The following is a 26,795-nucleotide window of genomic DNA, read 5'->3' on the forward strand; positions in this document are numbered from 1 at the left end:
ACCAAGGCCTGCAGGTTCTACAATTAGTTTCTAAATAAACTTATGTCTGTCCATCAAGGAATACAATGTACACTAGAGGACTGCAGGTCAAAAATCCTTCGTTTGTTAATTGTGAAAAAAGTTGCCAACGGAGAGAGTGTTTCAACATAGTTTCACCGCGGTCCTCTGGCCATTCAGAAAATAAAGCAACAGGTCCCTGGTGAGAAAGGACGGCTGGAAAAAGAGGCTAAAGGTGAAAAAGCTATTCCAGAATGCAAATTCGCCGGTCGTTTGAGTGTTTATTTTTCCCTCCCGAGGCTTCTTCCACTTTCCCAAACTTCCCCACTTCCTCCTCATCAAGGAGGTGCTTCTTGATCGCTCCGAGTACATGTTTCTTTTCCCTTCCATCCCCACCCCTCCGGCAGCTCACACCGCTAATCTGCCTGGAGAAGCAACTTGCCAGCCCTGCTTAGCGGACTGTGGTAGCCACCGGTCAGGCAGGTCCAACCCTCCAAAGCCAGAGACTTCTGTCACCGGGCGAGAGCATGCGCGGGGCTCCCAAGGCTCCGCCGAACCAGCACAAGCCGGTGTGTCGCTCGCCCGCCCGCCTGGAAGACCGCGCAAAGACAAGAGATGGGCTGGTGGGAGGTGGGTGGGAGGAGAAGAAGGAGGAGGAGGTTCACGCCGAGGCGAACAACTCCTCTGCAGACGAAAGGGCAACGGTCGGGAGGGGAGAATGGAGGATATAAGCCCCAACCCAGCCCCAGCTCCTCTGGCTTCCCTCTCCTCTTTCGCGCCAACAGGGAAAGGCTCCGGACGCTGAGTGGAACATGCTTCTTGCATCACTTCTGGGGAATCGCTGGAAAGCACCAGCGGCTGTACCATCTCAATTCTCGGGAGGCATTGAGGACTAAAACGGTCCCTTTCGGGGTGAGTGGGTGTGAGGGTGCTCGGCCTACCCGGGTCTCTCTCCCGCACCCCTTCTCCTTCCAGGCCGGGCTGGTTTAGGCTTGCCTGGGGGTGGGTTGGGGGCTTCGGCGAGGAAGGATGCGAGCGCTCAGGTAGGAAGGCACGGGAGGCAGCGACGGCGCAGCTTTGTCTGCTGGCGGCGATAAAGAGATAGGCTGCTCTGCAAAGAGGTAACTGGCGGTCACTCGCCTCTCGTCTCCGCTGGGTAAGATTCTGCCGCTGCTGTGGCTGGCCGGAGGTTTTTTGAGACGCGGATTCTCCCCGGAAAGCGCCTTTTGAGCCTGGCGCTTCTCTGGTGTGCACTTTACTGGCGATCGGTGCTCTTCGGGGCGCTGATCCGCCCAGAGCCAGATCCTGGCTTTAAGGGTGGGTGGGGAGGCGCTGCCTGGATTTGAATGAGGAGAGAGAAGACCAGCTTTTTATGTACTTTATATAATTTGTGTTATGTTCTCATTTATATTATTTTTGAAAAGCAGAAAAACACTGTGGTTTGTGAGACAAAGTGGTAGCCTTAGATTGCAAAGCTCAGCTGTGGAGCTACTGAATTACTGTTCCCCCCCCCCCCACTGGTCTACCTTAAAATTTCATTGTGAAGAGACAAATGAGGATGCTTGTGTTTCACTGTTTATAGTCTTGTGAGATCATGTAAAAATGATATATAAATGCAACAAAGAAATAAATATCCATGTACATAAGTGCAGTAATAGTGCGGTTTCCAAGGATTGCCTTCCTAATCTAGCATCTGCCAGATCTGTTGGACTACAACTCATGCCCAATGTTGGCTGGGTATGAAGGGTGCTGTAGTCCAATATATTTCGAGGACAACAGGCTAGGCATACGTATTTCTATAGCAAGCCTGCCATAATAATAATATTACTCTTTTTATTTAAACAAGTAATAATACAGGTAAGTAACAAGTACTACTCAATGTGCTTTATAATCTATTTATTAATTTTTTTACGCCACCCATGTCCCTTCTAAGGTGACTCTGAGAGGTTTATAGATTTTAAAACAAGTAAAAAATTAAGACAACACAATGTTAAAATATTAAGAATCTATGTTGCAGAAGCAAGGCCAAATGTGTAGGTATTAAACATGACAACCTTTTCCAGGATGGTTCTCCCTAAATAAATTAGTATCCCCAAATTAAAAGTTGACCAATAACTTTTAATAATGTGAAACATTGAGTGTGTTGAAATATTCTTTTTTTAAAAAGTTTGATATTGTGCATTATTTGGTTTTAAGACACATCACTCCATTGATAATTTTGAACCCATGTACCTGGCAACCCTGTGATACTTTCTTACAGTGATATATGAAGAGGTTACTCAAGAAAAGCATTTAGGTTTACTTGGTAAGGAACAAGAATTGTGCAATAAGTCCTCATAATACACAGAATTCTTTAGGGTTGTACTTACTTTTTCAGCCTATTTCCAAATAACTTTATTTGCAAATGCAAAGTTCTTTCTTCACAATTTATTTAGTTGAATTGTAAGAGTTAATATTCATTTATCTCAATCTGTGCTTTTCAATAATGTTGGACCAAGTGCCAATCCTCTTCAGCCTAAGAAGCCTGTTCTGTGTTGTAGGCCTACATACCTAAAGGATGCCAGACTGGAAAAAGCTACACTCTCATACATTATCTTTTAGATAAATTAATGGGGAAGAGGTAGGATGGTGTTGTACGGTAATATATACTGTAGATGTTAGTTATGCAGCCATTAAAATTATGAAAGAAACAAAGAAAGCAGCATTTTTTCCTCTGTAGCCAGAATAGAACATACGGTAACTCTTAAAGGCTGCTTAATTTTTCTCTCAGGAATAGACGGCTTGAAGCCTCTGGATTACATCTGGCCCTAAAGACCTTTTTGTGATTCTCAGAAGCCCCTCTATTAAGGAAGTTCAGTTGGTTGAATGCCAAACACTGACACTTTCCCATAAAATATGAAATGGATGGAAATTGTGGAGAAATACTTAAAACTACCTCCAAAATCAGGAAAACTCCAATCCCTTCAAAGTGGTTGCCCATTTTTCATAACTGTCATTTTCGCCATGGTCCTCCTCAATATAGTTAATGTGAATGATGTGGGAGATAACCAGGCTGAGCCCAAGGGAAGGGTCCAACACGTTATCAGTCATGAATCCCTTCACACTCACAAGAGATCTAAGTCCAGCCCACCTTGAATTCCTTCTATTCTTATCTCCTGCTAATTTTCTTTGGCCTCTAGTACAGGTAGTTCTCAACTTACAGAGTGACCGTTCAAAGTTACAACAGCACTGAAAAAAGTGACTTATGACCATTTTTCACACCTCTGACCGTTGCAGCATCCCCTGGTCATGTTATTTACATTTGGATGCTTGACAGTTGACTCACATTTTTGATGGTTGCAGTGTCCTGGAGTCAGGTGATCCCCTGACAAGCAAAGTCAAAGGGGAAGCCAGATTCACCTAACTGTATTATTAATGCAGCGATTCACTTAAAAATGTGGCAATAAGTCGTAAAATGGGGCAAAACTCACTTAACAAATTTCTCACTTAGCAACATAAATTTTGGACTCAATTGTGGTTGTAAGTTGAGGACTACCTGTAGTTCGGATTCTTTTAGAGAGCTCAAGCTTACAATAAATCTTTATACCCATTTGAACTGTCTGGGTCTCTTGATTTTGGTCAAAGGTTGACAGTACTCTTCAATAACCCCACTCCTAGTGATGTAAATCAAAGGGCTCTTGATATCACCAAGAATCAAACTGATTTTGATTCTTGGTGATACCACAAACACATCAATGTAGATTTCTTGGTAGGAGCAGGGAAGTGGTTTTTCGTTGGTAGACCATTTGCAGTCTAGCCTGTATTTCTGGATTCATGCCAGGACTTTGCTTCGTGAGCGCTGCAGATGATGTGGAGAATCAGGAGAAGACATCTGCATTTAAACAAAAGGTTTAACAAGTTGCCAAAGAATGCTAGGCTATATCACTTCAGGCAGACCTAGTGAGGCTAGACTGTAAAGAGGGAGTTATGCTCTATCCCTGTTGAATGTGTCCTCTTCTTATTTTCCTTCCTGCCTTCCTTCAAAATTAAAGAATAATTCCATTAATCTTTCCAATAATTCCAGACTACATCCAAAGCCGTTTTTTTCAGATGTGGCAATTTGAAGATATGTCGGCCAACTCTCAGAAAAAGAATTCTTGGAATTAAAGTCCGCACATCTTCAAGTTGTTATGTTTGAAAAACACTGCTCTAAAGTTTTGTTGCCATCGTTAAACATCATTAAAAGTTGCCATTGTTTTGTTGCCATCGTTAAAAGTTTTGTTGCCATTGTTAAACATTCTCCTGAGTTTACATTTATAAGGCTGCTTACGGTGAGGCATCTTACATCATATGCAAATGCTTTTGTTTGTCTCTCCATTTCTTTAGATATATATGGGTAGGTAGGCTGTGGGCAGGATACAAAAGTGCAAAATTACTTCCTTAATGTTAAACAAGGTATCTATGAATTTTTACAGGTAGCTCTCAGTTGCTTAGCAATTGAAGTTATGATGCACCTTCCCAAAAGCCAGTTCTGGAGTTCCAGCAGCTTCACCCATCCCCATAATCATGACTGTATTTTGGGTGCTCGGCAACCAGCTCACCCTCATGGCCAATTGCAATGTTCTACAATCATGTGACCACAATTTTTGACACTTTTTTGGCCACTTTCTGGCCTTTTCAGCTGGTTTCCAGCAAAAAAAAAAAATCACCCACAGAAATGCCTTAGTTTGCTTAATTACTGTTGTATTTGCTTTATAACCACAAAAAAGCTGTAAAATCAGATTTAGTCACGTGCGTACCTCAACTTACCACTATCATGACTTACAGTGGACATTTGGAACACCATTAGTTGAAAACCACCTGTATTAAGTAACTTAAAATAGGTTGTAAATGGATTCCTTTAATAAGGTGTTATCTATTGGCTGTCAATTGTTGTCTTTTCTGTCACTAAATATATATTTATAAACCTGCCACTGTCACCAATAGAGATTTATCTGGTGCGAAATAAGCTTCCTTCAGACCCTTCCTTTTAGCCCATGCATCCTAATTCTCAGTTCTGCCCTTTCCTGTAGAATATCAATTGGGGGAATTACTCTGCATGTCTATGCTCTGATTGACAGTTCTATTGCTCAGTTGTCTGAAATGGCCAGCACCTAGAGGGCCAAAGGCAACTGCACATGGGGCAGGCAGATATTGTTTCTATTTAAGAAGCAGCTTAGCGTGATATATTTTGCTGGGATAATGCCATTGCATGTGAAGCTTGTAAAACTCTTGCTGTAATTGCTCCTTGTTGATACCAAAAACTCAAGAGATAAACTGCCATAAAACTATGCTTCCTACATCTCAAAAATTCTTTTTGAGTAGGTTTTTGTTGATTAGTTTGCACTCTGATTACATGTTATTTTTCTACTTGGTAGAAGTCCTTAACATATGTGTCCTTGGGCTTGATTTATGATCTGAAGTTAAGGCTAGCATATAGATTGTCATTAATAACTATGAAAGTTATGTGTTTGGACAATTCATTGTATAGAAATTGACAGCCAGTTTAATATAGTGGTTAAGATTCCAGGCTAGAAACTGGGAGACCATGAGTTCTAGTCCTGCTTTAGGCGTGAAAGCCATTTGGGTGACTGTGACAGTCACTCTCTCTCAGCCCAATTTACCTCACAGAATAGTTGTTGTGGAGAAGCAGGAGAAGGAAGGTTTAGGCCTTCGCTGCCTTGATTTATTTATAAAAATGATAAATGGAGATAAAAATAAATAAAAACAAAAAATAGTGGGGCAGTATATAAAAGTAGCAAATGAATAATTCCTGAAGGTAATGCACATTAGTAGGACAGAGCAGTTCAAAATATTGCTTACTATCTTTTGCTACTGCCAGGCATTGCCATGTAATCTTGCTTCCTTGCTTAAGGTTTAGTCAGTGATGCCTAGCCTTGTTGTGTACAAAAGATAGATAAGACATTGTAATCATGGATTTTTAAGTCCTTGTTTCTGCAATCCTGAGAATTGCTTTGAAAGCCAGAAATGGAAATTGTGATGAATTTCATACAAAAGGTTTTATTTCAGGTTTTAAAAATTATACCACGTAAATATATCCTACCTTTTAGCAATTCTTTTTTAGGTTTGGTAGTTTCTTCTATTGGAATGGGAACGTATGACCCCCCAAATACTGTTTTAGTTTTCATGGGCATTCACCAGGATAAAAAAAGAATCCATTCTTTCTTCCTTCATATGTTTATTTTGCAATTTGATCCTTATCTTTAAGCTGCCCAAAGTCACCTTATAGGGGAGATGAGCAGCATTAAAATGCATTAAATTTCTTTCTTTCTTTCTTTCTTTCTTTCTTTCTTTCTTTCTTTCTTTCTTTCTTTCTTTCTTTCTTCTTTCCTTCCTTCTTTCTTTCTTTCTCCTCCTCCTCCTCCTCCTCCTCCTCCTCCTCCTCCTCCTCCTCCTCCTCCTCCTCCTCTTCCTCCTCCTCTTCCATACTGTGTATATATTTACTCATTTTGTACAGGTCACTCATGTTTGTATTCAAGCAACTTTTTTGACTTTTTGCTGTTTATTCTCACTTGCCCATTTCTACAGCATTCAATTAATGTTAATGTTTCTCTTGACAATGCCAACCCCCACTCCCAAAGTTGTCAGAAGAATTTTCTTAAATAGTGACATTTTTGCTTCTAACAATTGTTACATTCCTTGTAAACAAATCACATCTGATCATTCCCTTTCAAATAGGACATTCACCTCTTAACGTTTCTCTCTCCAATTTCCTGTCTTTAGAAAGCATTCTAGCAAGAGTTACATATCATTCACTTACTCATCTATTTCAAAATTTTTATATAACTTGCAGTTTTCACTTTGTGTTTTCTGTTAAACAAAACCGCTTCTGTCCCTGATACATTAATTTTCTGATCCATACTCCTTGTTACAGTGTGTAGTGTGTCTAACATTCATTGCAAATCATTTAGGTTCTCAGCCAATAACATATCATCTGAATACGCACAGACACACACTCTTTCACATCCTCAATCAATATACCATTATTAGACACAAATGCAGTCTTCACATACTTGTGAAACAAGTTGCATAGATATCTCAAAATGAATCATATATGTATTTCCATTTTTTCAGAAATGAAAAATATGGTTAATAGTGGCTAAATTTTGCAGCAACTTGGAAAGAAATGCTTTAACAACAGCTAAAGCTAAAAACCTTAAATAAAAATATTACAAAGTCAGTATACAGTACATTACCAATAACTATAAAAATAATACTTGTAGAAGGGATGCGATGGCTCACTGCCTAAGACACTGAGCTTGTCGATTAGAATGGTCAGCAGTTTGAATCCCTAGCACCGTGTAACGGAGTGAGCTCCCGTTACTTGTCCCAGCTTCTGCCAACCTAGCAGTTCGAAAGCATGTAAAAATGCAAGTAGAAAAATAGGAACCACCTTTGATGTTAAAGTAACACCGTTCCAGGCGCCTTCAGTGTTTAGTCATGCCGGCCACATGACCACATGATCTTCAGACAGTGTTGGCTCTTTGACTTTGAAACGGAAATGAGCACCACCCCCTAGAGTCAGGAATCATTAGCACATATGTGCGAGAGGAACCTTTACCTTTACCTAATACTTGTAGAAAATCTTATACTTGTAATCTAACACATTTTACTAATAAGATTTAAATCAGCTAGACCTATCATCTAATTTTACTGTCATTTTCGCCATCTACTCCCAACTACTTCTGCCAACCATTTTGGATTGCTAAATCACAAAGAAGCTAAATATGTGGGTGAGATATGCTGATGACACATAACATATTTTGGAATCACAGTGAATAAGATTTAGAACATTTCCTACATCACATTAATCAACAAAATCTAGCAATAATATTTGCAATAAAAAAGGAACAAAACAAAAATGCGCTGTCTCCCTGGATGTTCACATACAAAGCACAATAATAGTAATTGGTCAGCCAAGCCACACTGATAAATATTGTACCTCAACTACCAGTCGTATTATCTAGAAGGAAAAAGGATAAGAAGGAGCCTGAAGCTCAGTTACAATATGTACTAACGTGGAAGATAAGACATGGGAATGTACGAATACAAAAGAAGACTTAAAAATATAACTAGTCATCAAGGACGATTAAATAGAGAATGAAAACATAAACTCCAAAAACGGCAAACAAAGATACATTGCAACAGCTAATATAGTGGAATATACAATGATAGAAAGATATGCTTTTGTAGAGAGAAAATTACTGATTTGCATTTTAAATTTACTGTGGAATGTTTCAGTTATTTTCTTTGTCTTTCATATCACTGAGAGCTATACTGTGAATATACTATATACTATATATATATATATATATATATATATATATATATATATATATATATATATATATATATATATATATATATATATATATATATATATATATATATATATATATATATATATATATATATAGTATATACTATATACTATATACTATATACTATATACTATATACTATATACTATATACTATATACTATATACTATATACTATATACTATATACTATATACTATATTATATGTATTTGTGTGTGTGTGTGTGTGTTGTATTTGTGCTGATAAATAAATAAAGGGCATACCAGGGGTTGTAACACAAATACATACATACATACATACATACATACATACATACATACATACATACATACAATATAGTATATATTGACTGTGAATAGCTTGGACTAAGCCTGACTAGTTTCAACACCTTCAGGTAATTAGATCAATTTCAAAAGGTTTGCCAAAACAAGGGGGAATATTTAGACACTTAATTAAATTTGAAAATCCTGTAGTCATAGTCAGGGGTAAAATCAACTTACCTTCACTAACAGTTCGCAAATGTATTTGTGTTGTTTCATGAGAAATGGTTTGTTGTCAAAATGATGTATTTTATACATTTACAATTGTATTGTGCATTAAAATGATTTTTGTGTAACTGAAAATGGCCAATATGCATATTCTTTCCTTTTTGTTCTGTATCATTTTTCATCTACTGTTGATTTTATCCCAAAATGTTCTGCCTCAAATTAAGAATCTTAAGATGATTAGCCATGTACTCCCACTATTTCTCTCAATATTTCAGCACAATCAAATCAATAAAGTTTATATATATATATATATATATATATATATATATATATATATATATGTATATGTATATGTATATGTATATGTATATGTATATGTATATGTATATGTATATGTATATGCATATGCATATGCATATGTATATGTATATATATATATTTGTTTTCGTAGATTTTCACGGGTGTAGGCATGCTGGTTTTATTGTATTCGGGTCTTTTTCCTACACAGGAAAAGACCCGAATACAACAAAACCAGCGTATGTATGTATGTATGTATGTATGTATGTATGTATGTGTGTGTGTTACAACCCCTGGTATGCCCAAATATGGGAGGAAGCTCACTACTCCCTCCTTCTGTCCTTCGGCTCATCACAGAAAACCATCCAGGCAGAAAACCATATTTTTATTTTTAATGTTGCCTTTTTATATTTGTGTTGTGTTGATGAGAGCTAAATTGCTCAAAATGGATCTATACTAGTCTCCCTTTATTTATTTATCAGCACAAATACAACACATATATATATAGCACCCCATCCCCTCCCACCAGGATTTACAGAAAGACGGCAGCTCCGTTCCCATTTTAAGCCCAAGCTTGAAGATGGCAGGTGAGATCCTGCTGAAACGTTGCAAAGACAATCTCAATCTTACACGGGAAAAGACCCGAATACAACAAAACCAGCATACCTACACCCGTGAAAATCTATGAAAACAAATTATATATATATATATATATATATATATATATATATATATATATATATATATATATATATATATATATATATATATATATATATATATATATATATATATATATATATATATATATATATATATATATATATATATATATATATATATATATATATATATATATATATATATATATATATATATATATATATATATATATATATATATATATATATATATATATATATATATATATATATATATATATATATATATATATATATATATATATATATATATATATATATATATATATATATATATATATATATATATATATATATATATATATATATATATTTGTGTTACAACCCCTGGTATGCCTAAATATGGGAGGAAGGTCACTACTCCCTCTTTCTGTCCTTCGGCTCATCACAGAAGACCATGCAGGCAGAAAACCATATTTTATCAGTACAAATACAACACACAACACACACACACACACACACATATATATATATATATTTGTCCTTTTCATTAATAATTAAATGTATATCTTTAGTTCCCTCAAGACCAGGCCATCTTCATGCAGAAAATGTGTGTGTGTGTGTGGGGGGGTGTTATATATCACAGTCTTCACCAGTTCAGCCTGCACTTAATGACCTCTGACACTTGTCATGGCTGGTAGAGATTGGGGGACGCTGAGAAGAAAGGGAGAGTAGGTATAAACAATCAAATAACAGAGTTGATTGATAATTTATCTTACAGATGTAAATGTAATCTTATGTAAAAATAATTTGGGAAGTATCATTTCAAACCATTCACAAAGAATTTTATTTAATTAACTCACTGCAAATGAAAGTGGGAAATTTTGTCTACTTTCCAAGATTTTGTACTTACCCCAGAACACTATTAAATATACCTTTCTGAAATCTGACTAGTTCTAGCTCACTTGATCTTGTGTGGGACTTAATAATAGCTATGGTCAACTGAAGCTTTTATATTACAATTTTAATTATATAGAGAAGATGCAGACTATAGTAGCATTACATAATATTAGCATGGATAGTAACAATCAATGTGACATATTTTGGATGCTACAGGCACATCCACTCTAGGATAATATAGGATCTCTACTATAGAGATTACTTTGTAAACTAACATACTGTTGCCGCCTGCAACTAGAATTATATGAAATGTATTGACAACTTACCCAGGATATCTTTTTACAGGTAGTCCTCAATTTCCGATCACAATTGAGCCTGAAACTTATGTTAAGTGAGAAATTTGTTAAGAGAGTTTTGCCCCATTTTATGACTTTTCTTGCCACATTTGTTAAGTGAATCACTGCAGTTATTAAATTAGTAACATAGTTGTTAAATGAATCTGATTCCCCATTGCTTGTCAGAAAGTTGCAAAAGCTGATCACATAATCCCAGACACTGCAAGGGTCATAAATATGAGTCAGTTGCCAATGCCTGAACTTATATCATGTAAGCATGGGGATTGCTCCTTGATACCAAAAACTCAAAGAGATGTTATTTTTCTGCTTGGTAGAAGTCCTTAACATATGTGTCCTTGGGCTTGATTTATGATCTGAAGTTAAGACTAGCATATAGATTGTCATTAATAACTATGAAAGTTATGTGTTTGTACAATTCATTGTATAGAAATTGACAGCCAGTTTAATATAGTGGTTAAGATTCCAGGCTAGAAACTGGGAGACCATGAGTTCTAGTCCTGCTTTAGGCATGAAAGCCATTTGGGTGAGTGTGAAAAATGGTCATAAGTCACTTTTTTTACTGCCATTGTAAGTTTGAATGGTCACTAAGTGAATTGTTGTAAGTCGAGGACTGTCTATATTTGTGATGTAAAATGTAGTCTTTATCGTGAAATGTCAGAAAATATATTTTAACTTCACAACAAAATTGCTCTACCTGAATAAAAATAATTTTATCACTTTCCTACCTAAACATGAAAGTGATTGCTAAAATTCCCATGAATTTTAGCAATCAAATTCTACAGATTCAAAGACTACAATCTTCCACACCAGCTTTCTCTCCTTATATTATATATTGCCTTTGGTCACGACAAACATAGACATTAAAAAAAAAAAACAAATCTAAATGTCAAGCTTCTGATAAAAGAGTATGAGAGTTGATTAATATTTCATTGCATACTGGACTCTGCTTATCTTGTTTGATTAAGAACAGATAACAGTGTTTGTCACTGCTTCTCCAAAGAGTTTCCTGCTCCTTTTTGATAACCTAAGCTTTCTATTTTTTTTTTCATTGTATTTAATTGTGGTACATGCAAGGGCATGAATGGAGGTTACGGTAGGAGGTCCAGGTTACTCTGACTCAGTTGTGAGGTGAAATCTTGTGTCCTATCATAATGCTGTCCAGCTGAGGAGGCGTGGGCATAATTTGTTAGAAAAAAGTGACCTTTCCTGCTTCAGAGTATATTTACAGTTTAGATATCCAGAGATATAGTGTATGTAAAAAAAGAACACTCTTTGCCAAAATTCTGTCATACAAAAGTAAACAGTTTGATACCCTTCCCTATTGATAGATGTTGAAATATCAAAACCATGTACTTTGGTTATGTTTCTCTGCAACTACAGCAAATGCAGAAATAGTCACCTTAGAAATGCTTTCCTGGGGAGTAAATTTTTTCAGTTACCAAAATTTTTGCATTTTTCAATAAAGCAGCAGTGTGAATTAATTGTCTGTCCAATATAGCTGCGGTTGTAATAAAATACACTGCAATCTAAATATTTTTAATAAAATTAATCAATTATTAATGCAACGCCATAATTTAACTATAGGTTGAGGCATCCACATTTGGTGTTTTCGTGTATATTTTATGGGACTTGCTCTTTTATAATTTTATCTCATAGTCGTTTAACATGTAAAGTCCCACATTTTTAATGTATTTTTACCTCTTTATTATTTTTTGCAAATAACTGAAAACAACAAACATACCTAATACACCTTCTTCCTATTTTCCCCACTGCAATCATCTTGTGAGCTTGGTTGGGCTGAGAGACTTTGACTGGCTCAAATTCACCTATCCCGGGACTGTCAAACTCGCAGCCGTGGCCCGGAGCCACACCCATGCGCGGTTTAGTGAAGCGGGGGGAAGTCACAATACATCACATGATGCCACCGTGACGCTGCCTGAACTAGGCGGCTTTCATGCCTAAGAAAGGACTAGAATTTATAATCCCCTCGTTTCTAGTTTGGTACCTTAACCACTAGATCAAACTGGCTCACATGGTTTTTGCTCTTCTGATCATTCAGCCAACAGTGAAATGATGCGGTGAAATGAGCCCATGAAAAGCGAGTTCATGTATTTCTGTCATTTATCTTTCCAGTGTTAAGAGCATGTTATCCCCTCTCTTCCAAAGGCAAAGATTTTTCTGCAGATGTTAACAAAATTTACTAGTGGATGCATTTTAGCTGGAATACATGATAGTACAAACACATTTTTTAAAAAAGAGTGTAGTTTAGAAGGGGCAGAGCCCCCAAAGCAGCTTTTAAGATCTTGAGATAAGCAACAGATGGTATAATTATGTAAAGTCAATAGTGCAGATGGTATACTATAGAAAGTAGCAGGTGGGTTAATTTTAGGTTAGATTATGGCCCTCTTTGTTTTCCCTTAGGTCAGCTGCAGAAACAAAGAAAACTTTACCAGATATACAATATTTATGTGCTATTGTATCACTGGAAGAGATGTTTGAAAATGAAAACCCATGTATTGCCTTTTTTTCTCTTGTTCTTTAATCAATTTTAGTTTTAGAGGTGTTTCTACATGGATATTGGTAAGCATGGAACAATTACATTTTAAAAATTATATTGGCTAAAGATGCAATATAATCAATTTTTAAAAAGCTATTGACTGTACTGATAGCAAGCAGGGAAACACTTTAACCCTAAAGTGTCCTACATTATTAGCTTGGGTGAATCTCAGGTTTATTTAAAAATTAAACTAGTTTAATTAGATTGATCTAAACTCAAAAAAGCCCCCAAAGCCCTGGAGTCTGGACCGATGTTTAATATTTCCTTATAAAGGTTGGTAAGATATTTTATATTGATAAAAACCAATATACTGAGGTAAAGTGTAAGAATTACAAGTCTATATACAAAGTGTTCTCTATTCTATATTCTGTCCTATTGATATTTCTACACACATTATTATTACAATAATTACACCTACAATACTTTTATTATTGAGTTACTATTACAATACTACATTCTATAGCAAAGCTATTTTCTTCTTACACTATTTCTCCTGCTTTTTTCTCCTGCATGTAGAATATTTGCAACTTTCCATGTTGTGCCATAGTATGTTTGCACTTTTCTTAGCTGTGCCTCTTTTTCCTCTGGACAATTTACTCCTTTTGAAAGAAAAACACCTCCTTTGGTTTGGCTGTTTTGCCTTATTTGCTGATAACTACAAAGCTTCCAAAACTCCTATCTTCTCCCACACCTGTTTCAAGGTTACAGCTTGAATAGCAGCCCTATTGTGTTGATGAGGGGTGGGAAGGGCTCAGACAAGAAAGGAAGAAGGCAGCACAGGTGCCTGCAATTTTTGTAAGTAGCCTGTTCTTCCATGGGGACAATTCCTCCCCCAAAGATTTTATCCTGATTTATTCTGAAAAGTAGTCAATTCAATAAAGTACTATTGAATTGGTCAGTTGGCAAGCATCATCCACTTGTGTTTCATCTTATTAAAAATGTAACAGTAAGTAAATGAAATGCAGCTCTTATCAGGAACTACTAAATATTATTTGATCTTTTTCAAGGTACTTGACCAAAAATGTATGACAGTCACGAAGATGTTGATTCGTATTCTGAAAAGAACTCCAAAGAGACAGACCAGAAGCTGAATTCAAATCCAGATATCGATAGAGGATGGGCTTGGATGATAGTCTTTTCTTCTTTCCTGGTGCATATACTCATCATGGGATCACAAATGGCTCTTGGAATTCTCAACATGGAATGGCTTGAAGAGTTCAGTCAAAGTCGAGGGTTGACAGCATGGGTCAGCTCCCTCAATATGGGCATTACTCTGATTGTAGGTAGGATCCCATATTGTTGCTATTTTACACCAGTTGCCATCTTGATTAAATATTGATGTATCAAAATTGGTCCTATGCAGTTATGTGGGGTAACCCATTATCTCAGCGGAGAAAGCTTCTATACATGGGATAAGAAATACTCAATAACATGGTGATTCCCATATGTAATATTGAACATATTTGCTCAGTCTTACCTTATTAATAAAAAAATATTCTTTAGATTTGCATATGGCAGTCTCCTTGAGATAGCATGCTCAGATTAATATCTTTTTGATTGTGGAAACTTTTCTGGAGAGCATGTGACAACAATGCATAGTTTTTTAAATTTTATTTCATAGTTAGTGGAGCCAATTAGATTTGGTCATATAACAGTTTTAAAATACAGTACAGCAAAAAATGTGGTTGTTTTAGGCGTTCATCTGTGATAGAATTCTTTGAGTCAGAGAACAAGCATGAATGTTTGCAAAATGTTGCAGAAGAAGTTCCTGCAGGCTTTACAGCAAGGCTCTATTCTCTTCAGCAGCCAGAAAGGAAACGGGGAGGAACAAAGCCTCACAGGCAGGTAGGGAAGTACTGCAGTGAGCTAATTGGGGCTGTGCAGGTTGCCGACCACCTTTAGATTCCTTTTTGATGCAATTCAGAATGTTTGCCTAGAAGGTATTATTGCACTTCGGATGGAAAACAACTTTCCTCCCAGGTCACCTTGACCCTGACTTCAGTCTGCCTCAACAACAGTGTGGCAATGAGATGGAGAGTCCACTGTGAAAATAGGGTCTTCAACAAGCAGTAAGCAGGCCACCTTGGAGGAGGGATCAGGAGGCTCTCTTCATAGGCCCTTAATGTCTGAATTATACCTTATTCAGATGGTTTCTGTAGAATCCCCCAAACTCTGAATGCAGTTGTTTATTTAAATTGCATACATGACCAACCATCTCAGAATAATACTACGGGCAATGTGCGAGGATTAAAACATGAACGTGAACAGCAAACAATCTGGTGCTCAGTATAAAACCCAATAATTCTGGTCACAAACAACACATCAACAACAGCAGAGCACATCCAACTTCCTGATCCATATGACTGGGGGAAAGTCTTTCAAACACCGTTTGAAAGGCTAACTAGGTTGGAGGTTATGCAGATCTCTAGAGGGATGCTGTTTTATAGACAGGCCCTGCCAAAGAAAAGGCACAAAACTGGGATCCAACAGCATGGCATTGTTTAGTAGAGGAGACCCAGAATATTGTTCTGCTGCTGGATTTGTTGGGCTGAGCAGCAACAATGGGACAGAGGCAGCCCAACAGTTTGGTTAAAACAAATTCCTGCCCTGACCATCTTTCTGGTAGGCCTGCAAGTATTTTGCTTGTCCACTTTAATGATTCCTCCCCACCCACTCATCCTAAATATTGCATTTGGTTCAATTGGCAGAGATCTGACTGTAGTTCTCAGATCAGGGGAATCTGAGGGTTATGATATACACTGTAAAAAGGGTAACTATATAAATGTTCTGAATAAATAAATCACTGAATTCTCCTTTCTCCAGTTCTCAATGGGGTGATTTATACAACCTCAGAATTTTTTCCTTCATGGCACAGATACTACAATGCTGCCATTTGCAGCATGATAAAGTTCAGAAGAGTTTGAAGCTAGTGTTCAGTAGCAAATTGAGTCTGTAGATGGTTCATTAGAGGCCTTTATCAATTTTATGTGCTAGTCTGTCATGAGCACATACAGATTACTGTATTCATAAAAGATAATGTTTTGAAACTTCGGACAAACTTTAACTTGCTGAGAACAGCATAATGCAGGAATCAAAACATATATTCTTAAGGAATTTTCAGCTGGTCGTCTGAGGATTTCTGAATTAATTTTTAGCAGCTTTTCAGACAATGTCTGCGACAGAAACACTATAGTTCCTTGTAAATGGTTTATGATAAATTACTCTATCACTAATTCAAACTTGAAAAATGTGCATTTCTGTTTATCTCCTAATTCCAAAATGATCTAAAAATGTCTTGTTTTAGAACGATTTAAAGAAACTCCTAAAGTCTGGCACTGAGAAATAATTATGTTTTGCATTAAGTGCTAAGAAATGATTTTATCCTAATTTTTAGTATTCTGAACTGTATTACAATAATCTGGAAGAAAACAGATGAATGCTTTGTAAATTGTAACTGAGACATCAGCATTTTTGCTCTATTAATCATTAACAAGAAAGATAGTTAATAAAAAATACAAGTTTGGCAAGCACTTTCTCCTTCCCTTAGGCTATTGAAGAGGACCTCTTCAAACAGCAGTAGAAATATATTTGTTAAGAATTATAGTCGCTCAAATCAGTCCCCTTGCTAACTTAAAGAGACTTAATTTAAAAGAAATGTGGATTCATGTAAATAAAATAAAATTAGAACATAGAAATAAATTTTAGAATGGCTAGGATTTTATTGTGGGATAGATTTTCTAGTGTCTTTTATTATTTTTGTTTGTTTGTTCCTAATGGATTTCAAAAGCTTGCATATGTTTGTGATGTAACATACAGCTTCTTTGCTTATTGTTAAAAGTGATGTTGCAAATCAGTAGATGACCACAGCACTAATATGACTATGATGATACAAATATTAAGACAAACACTGTAACCATAGCTGATTTGAGATACAGTATGACAGCTTGGAAGTTGAAAGCATCCATCCTCAGCTATTTATGCCAAATATTTTATCAGGCCAGGTTTACATTGATTTAATAGGCCAGTTCTTCCAATAGGCTGGAATATAGGATGATGGTAAACAGTGATTTCCTTCCAATTTCTAATTTATAGCTAGTCTGGCTTTTTGACATGCAATTTTTATGTATGTATTGTACATGTTTATGGATGTATTGTACAGTCTATAATTTCAGTTGCTTGCTTTAGACTAAATACAGCCATAAACTCTATTAGTTAGTAATTGTACAAATCCAGAAAATTATTTATTCAGGATCACCATTTTAGAATATTGTACAAATCCAATCAATTATGGATTAATACAATGGGTAAACTCAATCTTAGACGGAGTTTGCATGATATATTCACTTCGAAATTACAATGGATAATAGTGCATCTGTGGGGAGGCAAGGGTGGATGATTGACAGGCCAAATGCAGCATTGTGGTGTCCTATCACAAATCCTGTCATATTGTAGACATTGACAAAAAGCTGGCAGAATTTAGGCTGCAACTCTTTTATAATTTTGACAAAATCAATGACATTGGGAAGCACACACAGAACACCATTACTTTCCTGTGCGTGCTATTATTTTATGCATTATATATTGATTTTCTAACCTGTATATTCTGCCTATTTGTCAAACTTCATATGGTTATATTATAAGTCTCTATCTTGAGGGTCTTCATCCCAGATGCCATAACCTTCAATAAACTTTAATTACAGCATCTGGATTAATATGATGGCTCTCTGGGGTATGAGTAACACATTAAATCTGAATTTCAGGCTTAAATTAGTATCTGTGTATGTGCATGCATGTATAGGGAATAAAATCATGCATGGTTAATTGTTATTGCTAGTTGATCTTTGGTGAAAACATAACCTTGGAGTGCCTTCAGTGTAAATGAGGTAGTCCTCAATTTACAACCATTTGTTTAATGACTGTTCAAAATTATAACAGTGCTGAAAAAAAGTGACTTAGGACCAGTCTTTGCATTTACAGCCATCACTATGTCCCCACAATTACATGATTAAAATTCAGGTGCTTGGCTATTGGCATCTGTTTATGACACATGCAGCATCCTGGGGTCACATTATTATAGGAGGTTCCAACAAGCAAAGTCAATGGAGAAAGACGGATTTACTTAATGGCTGTGTGATTCACCCAATGACTGGTGATTCAACTATGGCAAAAGAGATCATAAAATTGGGTGCAATTCACTTAACAACCACATTGTTTAACAATGAAAGTTCCAGTCACAATTGTGATCATAAATTGAGGACTACCAGTATAGGAGTTTAGATGCTACCAGTATAGTTTTGTACCACAGACATTTAGCTTTTTGAGACAAATTACATTTGTGTAAGGTTGCTGTAATCTAGTATCTTAAATTCATGTATTGATAAGAACTAACTGGACAAATCCTTAAGTATAGACCTTTACCAATTAATGCTTATGCGATGTATACTGATTTGGCAAATTGTAGTTAAATGCTTCCAAGTCTCATATTTATGAAGAAAACAATTAAGAGTTTATGAAAGCAATCTATTTCACATATTCTGTCACAGGTCCCTTTATTGGTTTATTTATTAACACCTGTGGGTGTCGGAAGACAGCAATAACTGGAGGACTCTTGAATGCCCTGGGATGGATATTAAGTTCCTATGCTTCAAATGTACATTACCTCTTTATTACATTTGGAATTATAGCTGGTAAGCATAAATAATTTTGGATATACATGAGGAAATCTACTATTTTTTGGAAGAATATAAATATGCTAACACAAACAAGCCTTAGTCTGTGGCAGCAAATGAGCTCATTTTTGAACACACAGATTGTAACTTCAGACTATATAAGCTTGATTAAGGTGTTACATTGCATATATAACACAGTATGTATTCAATCATAACTATTCATGGAGCTGCATTTTGGACCAGTTGGAATTTTGGAGTTGTCTTAAAGAGTAATCCTATATAGAGTGCATTGTAATAGTCCAAATGGGAGTTGCAAGGACATGAGTGACAGAGAGAAGACCCATCTGATTCAGGAAAGGAGGTATTTGGCACACGATGAGACTGCAAAAGCTCTGGAATCTGCTCTCACCTATTCCCTGAGTAGAAAGCAAGAATCCAAAGGAACTCCCAAATTATGCACTAGTTCTACCTGGAGAAGTGGTATTTAATAAAGAACTGCAGAAGGTAAATCATTGGGATTGGCAGGTCCTTGAAATCAATGCCACTTTGTTTTGCTAGTTTTGAGCCTAAGATATTCCTCCTCATCCATACCCCCCCAGTCTCCAAACATTGGAACATCTTCCATAGCATTATTTGCCCAGCTAGGGATCTAGATGTAATCATTTGCACACTAATAATATTTAACAGTAGATGACCTAGTCCAGCAGTGTCAGATGTACTACTGTATACTGAATAAAAGTGGGAGAGAATATTGAATCCTCTGGCATTCTGAAAACGAAGGGTCATAGGCCAGGTCTTTCCTGGAACTAGCCCAGAAGGAAGGAGTAAAACAGCTGCCAAACAGTAACAGTGCACTGACCTAAAGCCTGACTGATATGAATCACAAATATCTATTGTACTTGTTGATTATGAATTTAAGTCTACATTTAAAAAGTAGAGTCCCTCTTTCAAAAGAAATCAAGAGAGCCTTCTAACAAACTCTACACCCCTGTTTAATAACTTAGTTGATATTCAAAAGTTGAAGTGTAGATTTGCTCTAGGATAGATGGCTTTGGAATGTGACCATTAATGAGTTTAGGATGAAATACTACTTTCCAACACATAAAGTTTGAAAAGATCCTAGAATGATTCATGCCCCATTTCTAGTTCCTGAGGGCCAAAACCTATGTTTGTCTAGATATTTAGCCCAGCCTTTCATTCCTGTTTCATGATTTTCTGTCAGTTAATCTTCATCTATTAACACAATCATAGAGAGTTCTTGGATAAGTCTGAAATGTTTCATGTTTCAGGTATTGGAAGTGGGATGGTGTACCTGCCTGCTGTGGTCATGGTGGGAGAATATTTTCAAAAGAGAAGGGCTCTTGCCCAGGGACTCAGCACAACTGGAACAGGCTTTGGTGCTTTCCTGATGACAGCTTTGTTGAAATATCTTTGTTTGGAGTTTGGCTGGAGGAATGCCGTGTTCCTTCATGGCGCAGTCTGTCTGAACCTGTGTGTTTGTGGAGCACTTCTGAGGCCAATTCGTTATAAGAAGGAAGCTACTGAACAAAGCAAGGATGGAAACAAGAGTCAAAGCAATAGTCCAACAAAAGTTCTCTCCTGCTCTGCCGAAGTGCTAACATCTAATTGTGTTTTAAGGGAAGCGAAGAAAGAGGCAAAGGGAGGACAGGGTACAAAAGAAAACATTGCCAAAATTTCAGCCTTGGAAAATAAAGATGGAATCAGAGACCAAAAGGAAATCTGTACTCTTGGTATTCTAAAGCGAGTAGGCCAGCTGACAGTCACAAGCCAGAAAGGCTTCAGGACCTGGTATTCTAGTTACTTTGGAACTGCTTCTCTCTTCACCAATAGAACATTTGCTGCTTTTGTATTTTGGGCTTTATTTGCCTATAGCACTTTTGTGATCCCTTTCATCCATCTCCCTGAAATAGTGAAACAGTACAGGTTATCAGCACAGAATGACATCTTTCCTTTGACTTCAATTATTGCCATTGTTCACATTTTGGGGAAGGTCGTCCTTGGCATAATCTCTGATTTGCCTTGCATCAGTGTTTGGAATGTCTTCATGGCAGCTAATTTTACTCTTGTCTCTTGCATTTTTATTTTGCCATTAATGCATACATTTGCTAGCCTAGCAGTGGTTTGTGCCCTAATAGGATTTTCCAGTGGATATTTTTCACTTATGCCTGTTGTCACTGAAGATCTAGTAGGGATTAAGCATCTTGCAAATGCCTATGGAATCATCATTTGCGCTAATGGGATATCAGCACTCTTGGGACCACCATTTGCAGGTAAATGTAACATTTTATTTGGCTTACATGGTATCAGTAGCAATAGCACTTAGATGTATACCACACCATAGCTTTACACCTTTGTGCAGTTTACAAATGTCAGCATATTGCCCCCAACAATCTGGGTCTCATTTTACTGACCCCCAAGGATGAAAGGATGAATCAACCTTGAGCTGGTCAGGATCGAACTCTTGGTTGTGGGCAGAGTCAGCCTGCAACGCTGCATTCTAACTAGTGCATAATCGCAGCTTATTTATATTTACATGCTCAATTGCTTTGCTTCTCTAGGAAGAAAAGACTTGAAAACTGCTTTGGTGGCCGGCCTGCCAAATATAAAAACCTCATTTGAATGTTTTGCATAGCTCTGATATTAAAGTTTGAAAATCATCAGATACTGTTCATTTTCCACAAAACACCAGCAAAATATGTCAAGAAGAGACAGGTTTTAGCCATCTCCTTTATAGAAATATTTATTATCCCATAGTACTATTACATTATTGTTACTGTTTTTATTTTTAATAATTGGTGTTATATAGTTATCTCAGAATGCAGGAATGACAGTAATGGTCTTTCAGGAACATTCTTATTGAATTTTTTGGAAGAAGGGAATTCTAATACTAACAGCATTTTAACAACAGACTCTACTATCTTGAGGGATAGTTGGTTTATTGGATAAATTCATGTTGTGGCTGGATATCTACTGGAATACTTTAATGTGGATACTGCTATGGAGCAGGAGCATGAAATGGTTTCTTCCAACCAGGATTCTGCAATTTTAATAAATATAAAGGAGCAGAGAAAAATGAAGAAACTGAAAAGAGAAGCAAACAGGAAAACATATATTTTAATCACATGCACTTATGTTTAGTGAAAGTGGGATTTAAGACTTAGATTTGCACATCTTTGTGCAAAATATGCCTTTTTGGCCCATTTTTTGCAGAACATTTATTTGCAAACAGTATTTTGGTGGCATAATTTGGTTTACCTGTGTGCAAATAAAAATAAACCCTGTCTGAATCCCTTATCCCAATTACCCTTGAAAGAATTAGAACTGGATGGGTCAGTGTCCTGGCTCTTGAAACCCATGGAGGCAATAAACAAGCCTATCACAGTCACAGCAAAGTTGCCCCACCTCTTTATCTACAGGTGAAACTCGAAAAATTAGAATATCGTGCAAAAGTTCATTTATTTCAGTAATGCAACTTAAAAGGTGAAACTAATATATGAGATAGACTCATTACATGCAAAGCAAGATAGTTCAAGTCATGGTTTGTCATAATTGTGATGATTATGGCTTACAGCTCATAAAAACCCCAAATCCACAATCTCAGAAAATTAGGATATTGTGAAAAGGTGCAATATTCTAGGCTCAAAGTGTCCCACTCTAATCAGCTAATTAAGCCATAACACCTGCAAAGGGTTTCTGAGCCTTTAAATGGTTTCTCAGTCTGGTTCAGGAGAAATCACAATCATGGGAAAGACTGCTGACAGTTATGCAGAAAACCATTGACACCCTCCATAAGGAGGGAAAGCCTCAAAAGGTCATTGCAAAAGAAGTTGGATGTTCCTAAAGGGCTGTATCAAAGCACATTAATAGAAAGTTATGTGGAACGGAAAAGTGTGGAAGAAAAAGGTGCATAAGCAGCAGCAATGAATGCAGCCTGGAGAGGATTGTCAGGAAAAGGCTATTCAAAAGTGTTGTGGACTTTCACAAGGAGTGGACTGAGGCTGGAGTCAGTGCATCAAGAGCCACCACACAAGGACGGATCCTGGACATGGGCTTCAAATGTCGTATTCCTCTTGTCAAGCCGCTCCTGAACAACAAACAACATCAGAAGCGTCTTACCTGGACTAAAGAAAAATAGACCTGGTCTGTTGCTCAGTGGTCCAAAGTCCTCTTTTCTGATGAGAGCAACTTTTGCATCTCATTTGGAAACCAAGGACCCAAAGTATGGAGGAAGAACGGAGAGGCACACACTGCAAGATGCGTGAAGTCCAGTGTGAAGTTTCCAGCATCTGTTGATTTGGGGAGTCATGTCATCTGCTGGTGTTGGTCCACTGTGCTTCATTAAGTCCAGGGTCAACGCAGACGTCTACCAGATTTTGGAGCACTTCATGCTTCCTTCCGCAGACGAGCTTTATGGGGATGCTGACTTCATTTTCCAGCTGACTTGGCACCTGCCCCCACTGCCAAAAGCACCAAAACCTGGTTCAATGACCGTGGGATTACTGTGCTTGATTGGCCAGCAAACTCGCCTGACCTGAACCCTACAGAGAATCTATGGGGCATTGCCAAGAGAAAGATGAGAGACATGAGATCGAACAATGCAGAAGAGCTGAAGGCTGCTATTGAAGCATCCTGGTCTTCCATATACCTCAGTAGTGCCGCAGGCTGATAGCTTCCATGCCACATTTAGGCAGTAATTGCTGCAAAAGGGCCCCAAACCAAGTACTGAGTACATATGAATGCTTATACTTTTCAGAGGTCCGATATTGTTCTATGTACAATCCTTGTTTTATTGATTGCATATAATATTCTAATTTTCTGAGATTGTGGATTTGGGATTTTCATGAGCTGTAAGCCATAATCATCACAATTATGACAAATCACTGCTTGAATTATCTCATATATTAGTTTCACCTTTTAAGTTGCATTACTGAAATAAATGAACTTTTGCACGATATTCTAATTTTTCGCGTTTCACCTATAAGTAGATGCTCCAGAAGTTTTATAGAAAAAGTATATTTAAAATATAAATTTGAAGAAACAGACTAGCATTCCACTATTGTTTCAGGCTTAAGACAATAAAAGACAAAAGACTGATTTGAGAGAGTGGCGAAATGAATGTAATGTATGACGATCTTGTTACAGATGAAAAAAAGTTAGATATAAAATTACAGTGGGGCAAAAAAGTATTTAGTCAACCACCAATTGTGCAAGTTCTCCCGCTTAAAAAGATGAGAGAGGCCTGTAATTGGCATCATAGGTAGACCTCAACTGTGAGAGACAAAATGTAAAAAAAAAGACCAAACAATCACATTGGCTGATTTGGAAATAATTTATTTGCAAATTATGGTGGAAAATAAGTATTTGGTCACCTACAAACAAGCAAGATTTCTGGCTCTCACAGACCTGTACCTTCTTCTTTAGGAGGCTCCTCTGTCCTGCACTCATTACCTGTATCAATGGCACCCGTTCGAACTTGTCATCAGTATAAAAGACACCTGTCCACAACCTCAAACAGTCACACTCCAAACTCCACTATGGTGAAGACCAAAGAGCTGTCAAAGGACACCAGAAACAAAATTGTAGACCTGCACCAGGCTGGGAAGACTGAACCTGCAATAGGCAAGCAGCTTGGTGTGAACAAATCAATTGTGGGAGCAATAATTAGAAAATGGAAGACATACAAGACCACTGATAATCTCCCTCGATCTGGGGCTCCACGCAAGATCTCACCCCGTGGGCTCAAAATGATCCCAAGAACGGTGAGCAAAAATCCCAGGATCACACGGGGGGACCTAGTGAATGACCTGCAGAGAGCTGGGACCAACGTAACAAAGGCTACCATCAGTAACACACTACGCCGCCAGAGACTCAGATCCTGCAGTGCCAGACGTGTCCCCCTGCTTAAGTCAGTCCATGTCCGGGCCCATCTGAAGTTTGCTAGAGAGCATTTGAATGATCCAGAAGAGGATTGGGAGAATGTCATATGGTCAGATGAAACCAAAATAGAACTGTTTGGTAGAAACACAACTCGTCGTGTTTGGAGGAGAGAGAATGCTGAGTTGCATCCAAAGAACACCATACCTACTGTGAAGCACGGGGGTGGCAACATCATGCTTTGGGGCTGTTTTTCTGCAAAGGGACTAGGACGACTGATCCGTGTACAGGACAGAATGAATGGGGCCATGTATTGTGAGATTTTGAGTGCAAACCTCCTTCCATCAGCAAGGGCATTGAAGATGAAACGTGGCTGGGTCTTTTAACATGACAATGATTCCAAACATACTGCCTGGGCAATGAAGGAGTGGCTTCGTAAGAAGGTCCTGGAGTGGCCTAGCCAGTCTCCAGATCTCAACCCCATAGAAAACCTTTGGAGGGAGTTGAAAGTCCGTGTTGCCCAGCGACAGCCCCAAAACATCACTGCTTTAGAGGAGATCTGCATGGAGGAATGGGCCAACATACCAGCAACAGTGTGTGCCAACCTTGTGAAGACTTACAGAAAACGTTTGACCTCTGTCATTGCCAACAAAGGATATATAACGAAATATTGAGATGAACTTTTGATACTGACCAAATACTTATTTTCCAGCATAATTTGCAAATAAATTATTTCCAAATCAGCCAATGTGATTGTTTGGTCTTTTTTTTTACATTTTGTCTCTCACAGTTGAGGTCTACCTATGATGCCAATTACAGGCCTCTCTCATCTTTTTAAGTGGGAGAACTTGCACAATTGGTGGTTGACTAAATACTTTTTTGCCCCACTGTATGTCAATGAGTAATACTGTATTAATAGAAAAAGTAATGTTCTATATTTCTTGATTATTATTAATGGTACCCTATTAACTGCTTTCTTTTTATTTTCTAGGATGGATTTATGATCTCACACAAAAATATGACTTTTCTTTCTACATATGTGGCTTCCTTTATATGGTGGGAATACTTACTTTACTCATTCAGCCTTATATAGATAAGGAAAAGCCAGCATCAGGAAAACATGTAGAAAATGGAAATGTTTAGAACTGTTCAATTCATGTTTTTATGGAAGAAATCTTGCATTTCTGAAGGAAGTATCAAATTATATATCTGATGGAGATAGTAGTGTTAAACAAAACTGAACATATCAACCCTTATACTAAGGTACATGTCAATCAATAATTGAACACTAATTTTTGTGAAGTTGGAGGTAAAAGGCAGGAAACAAAGAGCTTGGGTATGATCATTCACCATCAAACACCAAATAGAGGGCCAGTGTAATAAAAAGTCTGTTTGAATCTTGGTGCTTGCATATAAATAGTATCGGGTTCCTAGTTTGATAGAATGGATTTTCATCTTTCTGCAATTGCTTACTGCTATAATAAGATATCGAATACAAATTCCTTTGAGACTGCAGAGTTCAACAGGAAGATTATTGCAAGTGGCCAAAACATATCTCCTTATTTCTGATCCACTGAAAGAAAGACAAGTTCGGATTTTCTAGGCCAAGACCATG

The 26,795-nt window shown here is 37.2% G+C and overlaps 1 protein-coding gene across 5 annotated transcripts; it reads left to right on the forward strand.

Annotated features, from left to right (window-relative positions):
* Positions 1-121: 121 nt before the first annotated feature.
* On the forward strand, positions 122-26,795 carry SLC16A14 (solute carrier family 16 member 14). Of its 5 annotated transcripts, none has more exons than XM_081956352.1 (5): positions 122-909; positions 14,624-14,899; positions 19,160-19,303; positions 20,575-21,576; positions 26,172-26,795. In XM_081956352.1, exons 2-5 carry the CDS (start codon positions 14,638-14,640, stop codon positions 26,321-26,323), a joined length of 1,560 nt encoding a protein of 519 aa, XP_081812478.1. In that variant the 5' UTR covers positions 122-909; positions 14,624-14,637; the 3' UTR covers positions 26,324-26,795. The 5 variants fall into 5 exon arrangements, with proteins under 5 accessions (XP_081812478.1, XP_081812481.1, XP_081812480.1 ...); XM_081956355.1 differs by lacking the exon at positions 122-909 and adding an exon at positions 13,847-13,889; XM_081956354.1 differs by lacking the exon at positions 122-909 and adding an exon at positions 14,110-14,411.

The sequence above is a fragment of the Natrix helvetica genome, assembly GCF_964273705.1.
Source record: "Natrix helvetica genome assembly, chromosome: 5".
Lineage (NCBI taxonomy): Eukaryota > Metazoa > Chordata > Lepidosauria > Squamata > Natricidae > Natrix > Natrix helvetica.